The 16,354-nt window shown below is 45.0% G+C and overlaps 1 protein-coding gene across 1 annotated transcript in view; it reads right to left on the bottom strand.

The window, feature by feature from the left end:
• Positions 1 to 16,354, bottom strand: part of PAPPA (pappalysin 1) — a 174,599-nt gene that overhangs the window by 29,157 nt on the left and 129,088 nt on the right. The window contains exons 14-15 of the mRNA XM_066563008.1: positions 9,264 to 9,435; positions 2,618 to 2,801 (exon numbers count right to left, since the gene is read on the bottom strand). Of these exons, the coding sequence (XP_066419105.1) occupies positions 2,618 to 2,801; positions 9,264 to 9,435 (356 nt within the window). The remainder of the gene's footprint in view (positions 1 to 2,617; positions 2,802 to 9,263; positions 9,436 to 16,354) is intronic.

Raw genomic sequence — 16,354 nt, 5'->3', positions numbered from 1 at the left:
AAATGTTGCTACACCCATAAGATATCAAAAGCCCCCTCAGCCGATTTGACGAATTCAGCTGCATTGAACATTCATATGTCCTGTGTGTTCTCTCGCTCTAGATGATGTCATTAAATCATTTAGGACTCTGCTTTCAGGTGACAGGCAGGCAGTGCTTATTTCAGGAAATGCTATAGCATAGGGGAAGCCACACGGGCTTTGTCATCTTTTGTATTTCTCTTCCTTATTTTGTTCCTCTCTGAAAGGAAGCTTGCTTCATACACCAACCCCCTCCTCTCCAAAGCCATGGCTTTAACAGAGGGTTTGGTGCCATCACATTCTTCATTCTGCTTCTGTGTTATATCTTTTCCCTGAATCTGTCCCTTTTATTTCAATTTGGAACCTTTTGGAGCAGCATCTGTTAGTATTAGAGTCACTACTCCAACACAATGAGGAGCCATTCTCAGCTGGGGACTCTCAGTCCTTGGGGACTACTGTGATAAATATGATTCATAATACTCATTAGAGACTCATTTTCCTCAGGAAGCTTTCTTGGCCAACACCTCAAAGGTAAAAGGTACAATAGATCTATTTGCCTCTGCTATGACCTACTTGACTTCAGAAGGTTAAGCTAAAAGTAGCCCAGTCTCAGTGTATTTTACATTCTTTGTTATTTTATACCATATGTTGAAAAGGAATAAGCTTTTCCTAAGAAACAAAGCACAGCTATGAGCCACTAACCCTTCAAAAATCCCTAATATTCCATTGAAATCCCTGAGCATTGCTGCAGGAACTCTTCTCAACCCACAAGGCATATTTTCAACAGTGAGCCAACTTCGGAGTTATCCGAAATAATACTGACAAACTGCTTACCCCGGAGCAATGCCATCTCTCTGCAAGGGGAGGAAGAGAGCTGGGGCATGAGGCTGGAATTCAAAGAAGAAGAAAACAAAAGGCTTTGGAGGGCTCAGGAAGGTATGTGGAGGAGCCCTCCTGCCCTGGCCTCAAAGATAAGAGAAGCCACATTAAATCAGCCCCGGATTTCTCTCTCCCCTCCCCAACTGCAGATGATTGCAGAGGTATTTTGTGCAGAAGGGAGCTCTTTTCTGGAGCACCAGCATGTTCCTCTGCTCTGACTCATGCAGCAGCTCCCAGCCCAGCCATGGTGATATCATACTTGCCACTGCAAAGCGATAAGCTGTGACATTACCAACAGTGGCTGTCATGACGTCAGTGATTGAATTAGGCATGAGTCATTCCAATGCTGTTCTCCAGAAGCTTAGTGACAACATTTATTAGTCATCAGTGATGGCTCTACACCAAACGGAGCCTTTACCTCACAGCTCAGTGTTCCTGGACAAAAGTGAAGTGATGCTACACACCAGAGCTGCAGCCCCTGATCTGGGGTTGGTTGTCATCCCTCCAGCTAACCCCTGCCTGAGTCATCAGCTCTTGTTGGTCATGATGACTAGAATTATTTTCACCGCCCGCTCAAAAATATTTAAAGCACTTAAAATGAAATAACACCTTTTGTTGAAGATAGCCTTGTGAGTGTATAAATGTATAAACAGAAAAAGGGAGGTTTTTGCTAAAAAGTAGTCTTAATTTTCTCTTAACCATCCTTTGAGTAGTCATAGTTTTGACTGTGAATTTTCTCTTAACTATCCTTTGAGTAGTCATAACTTTGACTATGTGTTGGCTGGTTTTGGTTATCTCCCATCAGAATTAAAAACAATTAAGTAATTTGCTTATATATGAAGAAATCAACATAGCCTTTCCCTGAAATGAAGAATACTTCCCATGCCTTCCTTTTTGGGGTTTGCAATGAATCCAGCAGAGTAGGAGATATCATGAGTACAAAAATATTTTATACAGTGTTTGTACCTGAGTTGACAACAGCAGTTAAGTTTATTTACAAGATGGACAAGTTCCTTCAAATTAACAATTTTCTTGTTTCCTGAGGACCAGGTCAAAAAGGGAAATGTGCCAGTGAGCAGAAGAGTTGATGGTGATGAGAAGAGGATGGGGATGTTAGCAGAAAAGTAGCAGGGAAGAAGATCGAGGAGGAGAGGACAGAGAGTGGCAAGCTGTGTAATTTCTAGGGGAAAAAAATAAAAGAAAAAAGGAAAATGTAATGAGTGCCAAACAAGAAGAGGACAAGAAGGTCAGAGTAGAGCAAAATGAGTGTGGAAAAGGAGAAGGGTGATGTTGAATTAGGAAAAACAGTGATGGGGTCTGTATCGTTTGGACATGGGGCTTTTCAGTCTTCTCTTGGCTTTCCAAATACATGGAGGAGGCATAGAAGGGAGACAGACATTGGAAATTGACAAAGCATGGGAAAGAAGATGAGAGAGTTCAATCTGATTTATCCCCATGACTTTTCCATGTTTTGGTTGTATGGAAGCAATATTCCCTGTCATTACTGCCTGGCCAGCCACGATCAAGGAAAGGTCAAAGCAAGGTAATAGAAAGATGCAAAGGAACTTAACTTCTAATATAAATAAACCTTCCATAGAGTCCCATAATTCTTCCTACTTAAAATATCATGAATAACTCTAAACCAACAGCAAGAATTACATGTATTCTTGGGAGCAGTCTGTGTTAGCTGTGTCTCTCAGGTCACTGCACCCCCCAATACCTTTCAGAAGCGCAGGAGGCCGGCAAGTGAAGGAGCATTTCTTGCCAAAGGTGGTCCCCTCGCTGCAGTTGAAGGTGGCTGGGTAGACATGGTACTGGTCTGGGACACCACAGTCCACGGGCTCACATGTCACCTGCTTGTTCCACTTCCCATCCATGCACGTCATGGTGACGCTGGGCTCAGTCTGGAAAAAGACACACAGCTACAGCCACCACAGGCAGCAAGGGAGACACCAAAACCATTTCAAGCCTAACAGCCATAATTTTGGCTCACAGGTTAAGTACAGCCATGTCTGGTCCCTACCATCATCATTTAGACAGCAGCTACCAAACCCACCAAGGCTCATAAGGAACAGTGTCAGAGAAAGGATTTTCTGCCACCTCTGGGGTGAGACACCAAAGCACTTCCATAGAAAGAGTGCAGCTCTACAAATAATCCAAACTCTTGTCTGGCCTCCTGAGTCAAGGGGGGAACCTGCTGCTCTGCCCTGCCATCAGAAAGGAGCACAAGCCGGAGCTGTTAGGAGCTGACAGCTGTCCCCCATCCCTGTCACCTCTGCGGTGACAAAGCCACTCCAAGAGGATCCCCCTGTGCTTCTGAGTAGTCAAACTTGTTTTTGGGTTTGATGTAAAAGCCAAGCTGACATGAAGCCATTTGGGACTCTCATCCAGGCTCTCCCGAGAGGTGTCAGTCACCCTTGGATGGGGATCTCGGGGGAAGTGCCTGGGGCCACAACAGCATTGTGTGCAGACACTGACAGCTGCTGCTGTGGCTTCTCTGGCAGAGTGCCCCAAGGCTCCACACAGAACCAGGGCCCTGCTGTCCTGACACCATGGACATGAATGCCTGAGGGAGAGAACTCTTCCAGGAGGAATTTACCATGAGTGTCCAGAGTGTCCTGGCCATAACTGGCACTTGAGAGGTTGTACACAGAGTCAGGGCCTGTGCTCTGACTTCCTCAAAGTCACTCTACAATCACAGCTACACAGAAATTAAACTTCTGTGGATCTGAGGAATAATCCAAACTGCACAGCACGCTGGAATCCTGGAGTGCTAGGAGGCAAAGAAGAAAAATAGGGGGGGGAGTAAAGAAGCCACACATCTAAAGCTAAGATGAATTTACTGAGTGACTGAAGGACAAACAGATGTTGGCAGAGAGAACTGAGTAAACAACATATCCACTTTCTAATTAAAAATGGAAAAATATTAAAAGCTAGAAGAATCTAACTCTTCCCTTCACACCAGAATAAAGAGAGGGACAGAGGTTAAGAAATGTGAGAAACCCAAACATGAGAAGGGGAAGATGCTGGCGAGGAATCTGACCAAGCCATACAGCAGCACTCCTCTGCCTCCAGGGAATATTTTATTCAGGGCTGGTATGCTCACAGGAGATTTGCACCGCCGGCCATTGATCTGGGTTTATAAAAGGAAAGGGAATTTTTCTAGCACACATCAAAGGGACCTGGATTCCCTTTTTGCAAAAACACCCTAATGGTTTCAACAGAAGTTCAGACCTGTCTCCCTTTGATATATGGTTGCATTCAGAATGGAAAAAGCAGTCCCTGAGCTGGGAAACTGGACACTTCCCAAGTGGGCACAAAACCCCTTTTCTAGACCGTGGAGTTTATTTAAACAGGGAGCACTGCTGATGGAAAAAAATGTCTTTTCTACAAACTCAGAGTAGCACATTCTGGGATACTCAGAGCCATCAGGTGAAGTGATACTGTGTGTTCACATTCCCAATAATTTCACTCCCCAGTGGCTGTTAATTCTGCCTTTGTTGTTTATCAGAATATCTGTACCATTAAAAACTGTATATAAACTGTAGGCAGTTGATGTCCTGAAGATTCCAGGGTGTTGTAGTGTGATGGCCACAGGAGAAGGGATAATACAGCATATTCCCATGTCTTGCAAACCACCAGCATTCCAGGATGAGCTGCTCCAGCATCCACCAAAGCCATCCATCCATTTCCCATTAACAGATGCCATTATCAAATAACACAGCAGCAACGTGGCTGCTGGAACTTAAAACATAAACCCAAGCTATTGATGTCAATAAACTCGAGCTAATGATGTCAGGGGCTATCCAAATGTTATGGAAAAGACATGGGTCTTGCATAGTTTCATGTTGGACACTGGATCCATGATGATCAGAGGGAAGCTGTATCAATGATAAGAGATTCAGCTCCAGGAATTAAGTTATTGGTGTTGCTGTTATCTAGTTTAGGAATAAATGAGTGTTCCCACTAGAACTGCTGAAACAAAGTGTGGTGCATGAGGAAGTTTCTCTAAGGACAGGGTTGCAAATCAGATGTACATCTGCAGAGCACCAAAGAAACAGAAACCAGAATATAACACAAACATTTAAACAGAAGCAATATCTGTGCATGACAGTCACACCTTACAAGAGGATTGCTTTGCCCAAGCTACCACTTGTGAGAGTATTTCAGCTGCAGCCCATGTCCTTTATTAGCAGAGAGCAGCATGACACCAGAGCCTGCTGGAAGTGCCACAGACCTGGGATCCCCTCTCTTTGGGAGGGATCCCTCTCCAGAGCCACACTCTCACTGTCCTTTGTCTGTGTCCCTGTTCTAGACCCTGATATCAAAATGTTAATAATTAGAGTCTCCACATTTTCATCTCTGGGTTTTTGCCCATGGTACTTTCCCCACAAAGCCCCTAGCCTAATCTGTAAGAGTCCTCTCAGACCCCTATGGATTTTCCTCTTCCTGGCACACTGGAAAGGCCATTCACCGGCAGAGAAGCTGTGCCCTTGGAGGCAAGACCCTGGCCACTCAGCTTTTCCCAGTAATTTGTTCCATGTTTGGTATGATGGAAGCTGAGGTTTTCAAGGTCAGACATAATAATGGCATATTTTAGAGCATGTCTATCATGTCATCACTTGAAGCACATGTAATTCTGCAGCAGGACACAGCAGAGAGCATTCCCTGCAATGGACACAAAGACCAGTGGCTCTGATTGGAAGCACAGAGGACAAACCCACCACAGAAATTATTGCTGATGGAACCCACCAGCTTTTGATTTTCCCCTCTTTCAGCATCACACCTGAGGGTGGGATCCCTGCAGCACCCAGGGACAGCACCCCTGGCTGCTGAGCAGGATCCTGTCTGTCCCTCCCCAGCTCCATGCCACACCCAGAAGGTATTTCTGATAGACTCAGCCTTGGATCTGGTGCTGGGTCCTAGTGGCAGCATCTGCCTGTGCCTGTGCAGCTCTCCCACCCGGAGCAGAGCAGGCACGTGCCTGTTTCGCCTGTCTGATCTGACAAGGTCACCCAGCTCACAGCAGCCCACATGAAGCACTTGGCTTTCTCAGCTGGTTTATTAGCTGTCACTTTGGGCACTTTGTGCTGCTTTGACTGGCATCACAGCAACTGCTTCCCTTCATGTCCTGCCTTCCAAAAGAGCACGGAGGGAGGGTGGGCAAGGAGGAAAGAGGGGGGAGAGAAAAGGGGCCTCCAAAGATACAGTGAAGAGGATGCAAACTTAAACAAATCTGGTGCCAGAAAGATTTGTTTCTCGGGACTTTTAACAGCCTGGGAGAATTCATGTCTCCTTCCTGCTGCCCAAGATCCTAGCCAGCCCCTTCTTCAAGCGATGCTTCACGTGTGAAGTTTCCTCTCCTTAAAAATGAACAGCTGTGCCCTCCCCTCTAAGTATTCTTCCACTTCTGCCCACTACTGTGCCTCTAATTGAACCCACATGAGCCGTGCTTTCTTTTCCTGGCATGATTGATGATGCCTTTGCACAACATTAGGGAGCTGCTGGGTTTTAAATAACACCTCTTGACCAGAGCAGCAGTGGTGGTAGCTTCAAGGAGAGATGACAACAAGTCACTGAATGAGCAGGGCTTTCAGTGAAGGACAAGGGGGAGGGAAGCAGTGAAAGACAAAGGGGGGAAGGAGGAAGAAGACAAGAAAGAGCGATGGAGTTGTCAAGGGGGGAGGTGGGAAGAAATCAGGGAGGGAGAATGAAAACATCCCCAAGATCTTCTTTGTGAGAAAGATACATGAAGGATTTTGCTCCATCACTATGCAAACCCCTTTGTTGTTGTTGTTGAAGTCCCTAAATGAGGATGAGAGAGAGCCCAAGAGTCTGTAAACAGCTCAGCTTTCTTTTTCTTTTCAAGCAGCAAAGAGTTTCTGCTGCATAGAGTGCTGATGAGTTTTAGGGTTTGGTGATTTTACAGGGTTTTAACAGAATTTGGAATGGGAGTTTCTCAGAGAGGGAATGAATGAATGTTTTGCACTAAAACTGATTAAAATGGTGGCTTAGAAGACACAGAGTCTAGAAAGTGCAGAAACTGTTAAGAAGATTTTTCAAAGACCCTTTAGATGTAAAAGATTGATTTGAAATGTGACTTGTGCCCCTACATCACCGAGGTGCTTTTGAAAATGTCACTTTTTGTTGCTCTCTTTGCCCTTTTTTTCTGTCTTTCAATGAAATAGGGAAGACAAACACGGTTCAGATGCCAAATGAAGGTGTTTCCACTTGTCTGTGGATCACCTTCACCAGATTGCAGCGGTCATGGGCCACTGATGGTCAGTTTGCTCTTTGAGACATTGCACCTCAGCCCAGCCTCCTTCCTACCCATGAGTGTGAAACATCAACGTGTGCAAAGCTGCTTCCTTCCTCCTCTTCCTCAGGCAGCCCCACACACTGACAGTTAAATGAGAAAAAGTGCATCTCTAAACCCTCCAATTAGTCAAACAAGTGAAATAACCAATTAAGTAACAAAACTGAAGCAAGGAACAGCTTCATGCAAGCCATGACAGAAAGTCCCTCTGGCCATGGACAACCATGTGCCCTTTCTCACCCCCAAATGCTTGTGACTGGAAGAGGAATTGAAGCTGGGAAGCAAATATGGAAGAAGTAAAATGCCTTTTGATATGAGAAATCCAGACCATGGATCCTGGACTTTCTCAGATAATTCATTTCTTGCCTACACGTTCCACAAGTTCTGGTTAGAAGCACCTGACACAAAGAAATAAAACAGGATGATAGAGAAAGAAACTGTCTGTTCCTTTCCAGAGGATCTCTGAAGCATACTAAGAAAACTTTAAAAGCACGTGTTTAATGTGCTTAGCTGGTCATGGGTATCTTTAAGATGCTCCACCCCTTCCCTGATTTGAACAGTGAATGCACAGCACTGAGGAAAACAAAGCCACTGGCCTCAGGGGGTTTTATTAGTGGAAAAGACAACGAAGTGCAATAGCAGAGCAGGGTGAGAGGAAGCATGTTGTAATAGGCAGTGAATCACATTAGTGAGGGGTGCTAAAATCCTCTGCTCCTGTCATATGAGTCTGATCAAGGCTCTGAAACCAAACTTCTCCCAGCAAAACCATGCCCAGCTGGCTGAGCCTCCCAAAAAGGTAATGCTTGCATTTAAATAACACAGGGCTGGTGAAGCATGCTCAGGCTGTTTTGTTTGGTTTGTGATCCTTCATGTACAGATCCCTTCCAACAATTTCCTGGTTCAGCCACTCAGGCTCGTTTTGAGAACTGGTTTTCTGTTCTGTAAAAATGCTCAGCTGGAGCTGGGGTTCTGGTGCTGATGCCAATTAGGATGGAAGAGGCCCCAGCTCGTGGGGTCCTGTATTTGTTTTGTAATTGAGTTGAAAGGGTTGACTCATTCCCCTCCACTCTGTCTCCCCCCTCTGTGAGCTTATGAAGAACACAGTATTTCACAAGTACAGACAGGCTGCTAAGTGTGGCTGCCCCAGCCCTTGGCCCAGATGTGAGGCTGCCCCAGATGTGAGTGCTGCCCCCACCACCAGGGAGAGGAGGTGCTGATGGGGGAAACCACCCCCCTGTCTCACTCAGAGGATGTGGCAGTGGTAGAGATGGGAGCACAAAGTGGGGTGTCAGCCCTACATCCCCCTGTCCCCAGCATCCTGTTCCCAGGGCCATGCTGCACATGCACCTCATCCACCTCCCCAGCACAAAGCACTTGCATTTTTTCTTTTTAATGTTTAAACAAATTGCTAGTTTTCCTCAATACCCCCCTCACTGCATGAAGATGTGCTGCTTTTGTAGGACTGGATTATTAATGCATGGATTAGAGAGGATGGGGAGCATTTCCTGCTCCACTGGGGGAGGGTTTTGGTGATTTGTCTGGAAGCAAAAACGTTTGGGTGCTTCTTCTGTGCCCTCCAGGCTGTACATGTCAGGGTGTGGCTGGGAGCAGATGGACTGAAATGCCGCAAAGGAGTTAATATGTTGTTAGCCTCAATCCAGGGACTCAAAATTAGGTATTTTACCCAGAAATTGGTTGTGAAAAAACACAAGCACCCTATTCCCAAAACACCAACCCCTCTACTCCCTCTACTCAACCAAACCAAATGGTTTGGCTGAGTAGAGCCAGTGAGATCAAACAAGGACTGAACACAAACCTTTTGATTTGAAAATTTCTAAATTCAGGGAACATCTGAGCTTTGCTCATTGCCAGTAACTCTTCCAACAGAGTCAAAGGGCTCCTGTTCTCATGACAAGCATTTGGACAAGACCTTATCCCAAGGCCGGGCTGAGATTTTAGCACCTACCCTGAGTTATCCCTCAATTTCTCCGCAGCTGTTTGCTCATCCTGGCCTTGTGCATCACAAAAAAGCCACCGTGGCAGGACAAACCTGGCTCTTGACGAGATCATCGTCCCTGTGGGTGTGCAGGATGTAGCCAGCCCTGCAGCTGACGTTGCACTGGGCGCCGCTGTCCCAGCCGCTGCCGCCGGTGCAGTTCAGCAGCGCGTTCTCGATCTCCAGCCGCTGGCAGTCGGTGGCTTCACAGGAGTGGTGGACACAGCTGGGAGGGAGACAAGGAGTGGTGGTGCTGTTATTTGATTATTTCAACCCATTCCACAAGAGCAGTGACTGACTCTCAGGTCAGAGGGTTCTGAGCCCAGCTCAGGAAAGGGTCCTGAAGGACAGAGGCAGTGGGCACAGTGGTGACAAAGACAGCAAATTAAAGGTTTTGTAGCAAAAGGGAAGAGTCTGCCAATTCTGCAGAAGTACCTTCTGTTCTGCAATATTCAACTGCACTATGACCTCCCTACTCCTGTATGAATGTCCATTTCTCCATCCATCCATCCATCCATCCGTCCGTCCGTCCGTCCATCCATCCATCCATCCCTCCTGTGAAAACACTCCCTCCAAGAGCAGTCCTCATGCCCCATCCAATTTTAAATCTGCTCAATCCATGAGTGCTGATATTGGCAGTGATAAGTGGGCATGTGAGGGGGGGTTTCTGTGATAGACACTCTTATCTTTGAGAAGCTCGATTGAAATCATCATATTCATTTTATTCCACTTCACGAGGAACACCAAACATCAACTGTGTAGCTGTGTTGATAAGCTCTTATCAAGCTCAGCAGCATGCTGTCATTTCAGATCTCTCCAGTTGCTTTCCTGCCATCCATAAAATCTTTCCCCCATGGAAACTGTCCGTTCTCCCTCTGGAAAATTATTGTAACATTTAGCACTACTTGCAAAAAAGAGATTTTTGTTTAATTTTTATATACACAGAGATGTCTGATTGACACAAAATCTTTCCCCATCTCTGATCACCTGAGTCATTATAGCACATCTTCAAATGTGAGTATGGGGTAGTCCCTCAACAAAACAGCAATGAAAATGTTGAGGATCATAAAGCATGAGGGAAGATTTAGCCTAGAGAGATGGAAGAAATATTTTTACAATGAGGCTGGTAAAACACTGACACAGGTTGCCCAGAGATGCACCATCTCTGGAAAAATTCATGGCCAGGTTGGACAGGGCTCTGAGCAATCAGATCTAAAGACATCTCTGTTTACTGCAGATGACTTTTAAAGTTCCCTTCAACACAAACCATTCCATTATTCTATGTGCAAAGCGTTTCTGGAATAGAGATGAAATTTCTGGGATAAGGACCCCTACAAGGTGATATTTCTCTGATGAAATTAGTAATTAATTTAATTTTAATATAGTTAAATTAGTTCTGGGGAGGGAAAACGTTAACTTATTTCACCATCTGGTTGTTTAGGGAAGAACCTGAAAGAGAAAATTATAGAAAGAAGGGAAAGCAATGTATCAATATATATATTTTGAAATAGATGACAAGCAGTCATTTCTGTCTACTAGAAAAAAGGGTTAACAGCCACTAAAGCCGTGCTCAGCTTAGTAAGCCCTGACTTATCATGTACGTGGTGTTTTGCTGTGTTCAAAGCACCATGCAGACATTATCTAATTAATTTTTGTGACACCCCTGCGAGACACCTGGGCTGGTATTGTTATCTCCATGTTACTGATAGAGAAGCACATCTGCACATGTGTCTACTGAGCTCTAGATCAGATTAAATGACAGTATTTATGTACCTGTACAACTCATTTCTCTGTCCTCCACTAGTGCTATATGGGAAATGCCCACTGCTTGTAATTTAAGGTTGCTTGTTCAGTGTTGGCCCTTCCCTGGAGTGTGATGAGCCATAAACAATTTCCACATTCAGAAATATTTTATTTCCTCGTGGTGCACAGAGCACTCCTGCTGACAGAGTTGAGGAAGGAGAATTCCACCTCTGTGTTGGCCAACTCCATACCCTTGCATGCAACAAACCCCTGGCTATCAGCACAGCTGTGATGCTCATCACCTCTGCAGGATGGATGATCCTGTGCCAGAGCTGACCTATCCAGGGTGATCCTGCTGTCAGGAGGATCCCCACCCACTAACCAAGGACTTCACACGTTTTCCAGTCACTGCATCTCACAGCCTGAGGTACAGATTTAAACTGCCATGGATTTCAGTCTGTAAGGATTGACAGGGCTGTGGATGGAGCAGCAGCAGAACAAGTGAGCAGCACATCCTTGTGCCCAGGTGCCATCACCTGAGAAACAAGGTGAGGAGAACAGCCAGGTGCTATTGCTTTCCAAATGCTCAACATGAATGATGCAGAGGTGTGAACTACACGCTTTACACACTCCTTACACACCATGAGCCTCACACCCTGCAGGTCCCCAAGCAGAGCAGGACCTTACCAACCTCTTCCTAACCCTACCAACCTCATGTCCTGCTGTTTGAGTAAGTCCTCAGCTGACATCAGTGATAGCATCTGATGCTGGATGTTGAGTGAGTGTAAATGATGCTTTGTGGAACCCTCCATGTTACACATCCCAGTTAAACTGGCCCTTGAGAGCCAACTCTCGCTTTGCTCCCCTCCATTTCTCAGATGGTGAGGCAGCAGCACGAGTGTCTCCTGTGCCAGGGCTGCAGTGCTGAGGAAGTTGACTCACTGGGGGAAAAAAAAAGAGCACTACTGCCAAGCCACTCTCAGAAGCACATACTGCAAACCTCGACTGCCCATTGCAAAACTGCCTTAGAATCTGAAAGCCTTCTTCAAAGTTGGAAAAATAATAAAAAAAAAAAAAAAAGCAGACTTATTTAATCTAATACTTATGTGAATTAGTGGAGCACTGAATTCAGACTTGAATGGCTTCAGAGGGAAGGATGAGCCCAAGAAAACCCTTGTAATTTGCACAGAGGGAAATCTGAAGCAACGTCACCGCAGCCAGTGGCATCGCTTTTCATTTCCATCAATGTAAAGGAGAAAAATAATCTGGTTTCTGGAGTTCAGATCAGGACACCAGATGAGCAAGCCTGGGCTTAGAAGTCCTACAGAACTGAAACACCACAGACAAAAGCATTAAGAAACACTTATTGTGATGTTCTTCTTTCTGTTTACAAGTCCCCTTGTGGTCTTCTGAAATGGCCAGGGAACATTTTTAGCCACCCCCTCCAGGCTCCAGATTATGCCTTGGTTAGCAGATCATCTGGGCAGCTCTCTCTGTCTGTAACTCTATATGAATGACTTCAGTGACAAACAATACAACCATTCACTTTTTGTAAGAAAACAACCACTGCCACCAAATGTTTCTAATTTAAATATTTCTGGTTCTCTAGCTACTGGTTCCAATTTGGTATCAGCTACTGTCAGCCATAAATCCCAATGAATTTTGAAGTCATGATCCTGAGTTGAGTTCTGCAAATGCAGAATTAGGAAGGAGAAATTAATATCTCCAAGTAGGAAGTTTAGACAAAGAACCCATCACATCCATTTGTGGATTACAGAAGCTCTTGCATGGGTACTGCCATTTAGCAGTGGTCAATCATCAATGTTCCAGAAAATGTGCATTCCTCAGGAAAGAAACAATATAATGGCATCTGAGAATAAAATTGCTTCAGCTTTAACTCCTGTTGACTCCTGGTATAGGACAGTTTATCCCATTTTCTTCCAGTCAAAATCATGTGACTTCATCAAAACTGCCAATTTCAAATCATCCCTGGTCTATCCTAACTCCCAAAAATCCTTACCAAAGCACAAAGTAGTCTGGAGCAAAGCTACACAGAGCACCCAAGGACCATGCTGAGGATTTACTTGCACAAGTGTTGGTGCTTGGGACATTCCCTGACAAGTGTTTATTTTACCAGGTCCCCTTCAGGATTCATGTGGTCCTCTTCTTGCCCTGGCAGTGTACAATTTCCTAAAACAACATCTTCACACTGAGGTGAGTGCAAGGAGCAGAGGATTTCTTGCACACATTCCATTGCATGTTCAAAACAGATCAAGGAAGGCTGTTTCAATGATGCAAAAAGCCCTGGACTGAGTTAGCTTCCACAAGTTAGCTGAAGTTCTGAGCCAGTTCTTACTTGATTCAAATCCATTCTGCCCATCCCAAATCTAAACGAGCTCAGTCATTAGGCTCTAAATCTGTATTTCTCTGTGCCAATATTGGCCCCAGTTCAGCAAGGCACTTAAATATGTGCTTAACTTCAAAAGCACAGTTAAGTCCCACTGATAGATTTGACTACAGGGGGATGTAAGCAAATAGCTTAGGGCTTTGCTAAATTGGAGCTTTAGTGACACAATCCTCGAAACATTTGTATTTTAACATGTTTATAGAAAATTATAACAATTAAGTGGGGCTTCCTTCCTCACATAAAAACAATCCAGGACTTCCTCTTCTGAAAAGCTTGCAGCAGCCAAACTTTCTTTTCCTAACCCCGAGGTCAAGCACTTTTCCAAGAACTCATCTTATCATGGTGCCTTAATTATTTGTTTCCCTCGTGATGGTTCTGACATGGATCTAAGCTCAGGTGAGCCTAAAAGCTCCTGGTGGGCACATTTTAGGAGAAGGGCTACAACATTATCTCTTGGACAGAGCAAATAACTCCCCTTTCCACACTTTGGACCAGCCTGGGCTGCAGATCTGAAGTGCAATTTGGTTTTGTCCTATGCCACCATACACACAGCTTGAACACATGTAGCCTTCTGAGGGCTTTTCTAACATATTTATCCTTACAATGGGTTTGTGTTCTCCTCTCTAGAGGTTACTCTAAAGGCAAGAGCAGGTTCTTTCTCTCTACATATATGCAGAAGCTGCTAGCCATATTTCTTGTTACAGAAATTAAAAAAAAAAAAAAGAAAATTGAAAAGGTGACAATGACTTTGTCTTCTTCAGTCTTCAGCTAAATCACATTGTCTTCTTGTATTAACACAAAATCTTTAATATCTGCCCAAATCCATGGGGCTGGATGGGGACTGGTGAACCTGTGCTGACTGGAAGAAGGATCAAGCTGTTTCTTAAGAAGGTGTTTGCCTTCAAACCTGATCCATGAGAGCAACAACAGGAGTGGTGTCACCCATGTTCCCTTCAGTGATATCTCCTCGGTACTGCTGGGTTTGACTCTGACAGCAATCCCAGCAAGCCCCTTTTTCAGACTAAAAGGGTCAAAATGAAGCTAAACCAAGAGGTTTGCAGAAAACCCTTGCTCCAGCCTAAGGTAAGCCCAAGAGAAAGGAGAGGCATGAGCCAGCACGTCCCCCCTCACTGTCTCCATCACTGGCAGGGCAAATTCTCCTTGGGCTGGGCTCTGCCTCCAGCCTGCCTGCACCCCGTGGTGTGAGCTGCTCCTGCCAGGGGGGTCCATATTGAACTGATAAAGCTCTCAAAGCCCCATCACCCTGCCAGCTTGGAAGTGGGACCGTGTCCCTGGGCGTCAGCAGCCCCACAGGTCTCCCTGCCAGAGTCTGTCCAGGCAAACAAAGAAAATGCATTGCCTTCCACTTTAATAAAAGCCAAATGATGCCGTTTGCCAATTACCAAAACGGGGCGAAGGTTAAAAACCCATTGAATTATAACACATGTCACGGACCAAAGCTTCTATGATTAACAGTTCTGTGAGAAATTCATTAATTTCACCCAAAGCAAGCTGACAGAGATTGTGCTTAATGACAGAATGCAGGGCAGGGGAAAGGCAGCCGAACCGGGAAAGAGAAAGCTGCATTAATTCACAACAAAAAGAGACGAGGAAACCCTTTTTTCCCCCTTATGAAAAGGGGAAAAAAAAATAAAAATAACCAGAGTTGTAAGGAGCGGTTGCATTTGTTCTGCTGCTGAAGATTTATCTTCATCATTTCTTGTTGGGGAAGCTGACAGCAGGCGAGAACAAGACAAAGAGAAGAGCTGGAGTGGGCTACAAATCCCTGGGGCTTGTTTGGGGCAGCAAAGGGTGCAGCTCCAAGGGAACCTCTCCAAGGAGGCCAGAGCAGGTGATGGTGTGGTGGCCAGGGTTGGATCTTGGTCTACAGTGTCAAACACCCAGATATGCACACTTTCAGAGGGAGGAAAACCCAAAATCTCCCCTGCAGAAGTAATTTTGAAGCCATAGCAGTGAGGCTGTGCCAAGGTTTAACCAGAGAAAGCAAAGGAAAATCTTTTTGCTACACGCATTAGAAAGCACAAGGTGGTGGCAATGTGAGGCAAGAAGACTGGAGAGCTGTGGGCAGCCAGGGGGGGCCTGTATGCAGTATGAACACAGAGGTAATGGTGGATTAGAACTATGGAAACTCCAGAAATGCACAGTTCTGACAGCATTCCCCCAGTTCTGGATTGGGTGAATTGGGCTTTCCTGCCTGCAGTTTGTAGGAGGAGTGGTGGAAGGGACAGGTCTGGTGACCACGGCAGGGAAGTGCCACCAAGGAAAAGCAGCACTTCCCACAAACTGCTTTGTCAGGGATGGGTGACCCACAGCTGATGTTTCCTACCCAGTGACAAAGACAAAAACCTGATTTTTGAGGAACCACTGCCAAAGGCAGCCACAGCACATCAGGCCTTCTTGCTGCTCAAGTGACTGCAGGGTGGGAAATTACACCTCTGCTTCTGCACACCCAATTTCACCGTCCACTGCATGAGGCTACACAGGAAATAGTAAAAGTATAATAATTCCAGCTATAAAGCACAAGAGAAGAACTAACCAGGCCATTATATCTGCTCTAAGGATGCAATGTGGAAATAAAGAGTGTCATTTTTACAGCACATCTCCAGCAGTGAGGTAAACTTCTGCTGAAAACAAAAAAAGAGTCTGTAGTCACTGGCAGCAGAAAAAACAACAACTGGAAGAATTAAACTGGAAAGGACAGAGTAGGAATTTTCAAACTATAAATGTCTTCAGGAGGATGGAATGGATTTTCAAAACAACTAATGATGACTGAGGACAAGTACCTATAAAGTTCAATTGGACTTTTAGATTTAAGCCCATTTTTCTTTAAAATATTAACTATAATACATATTTTAAGAAAGAGGACTAAGTGAATGTTTTACTTTCAGTCGTAAAGTTGCTGCTAACCCATGGGAGGGATCCATTTACCCTCAAAATAAAAACTGTGTTAATTTTTAAGGGACAATATATTTCT

The sequence above is a fragment of the Molothrus aeneus genome, chromosome 19 (assembly GCF_037042795.1).
Source record: "Molothrus aeneus isolate 106 chromosome 19, BPBGC_Maene_1.0, whole genome shotgun sequence".
NCBI classification, from domain to species: domain Eukaryota; kingdom Metazoa; phylum Chordata; class Aves; order Passeriformes; family Icteridae; genus Molothrus; species Molothrus aeneus.
The sequence above is the reverse complement of the archived record's forward strand: the minus strand, read 5'-3'. Positions and strand labels throughout refer to the sequence as shown.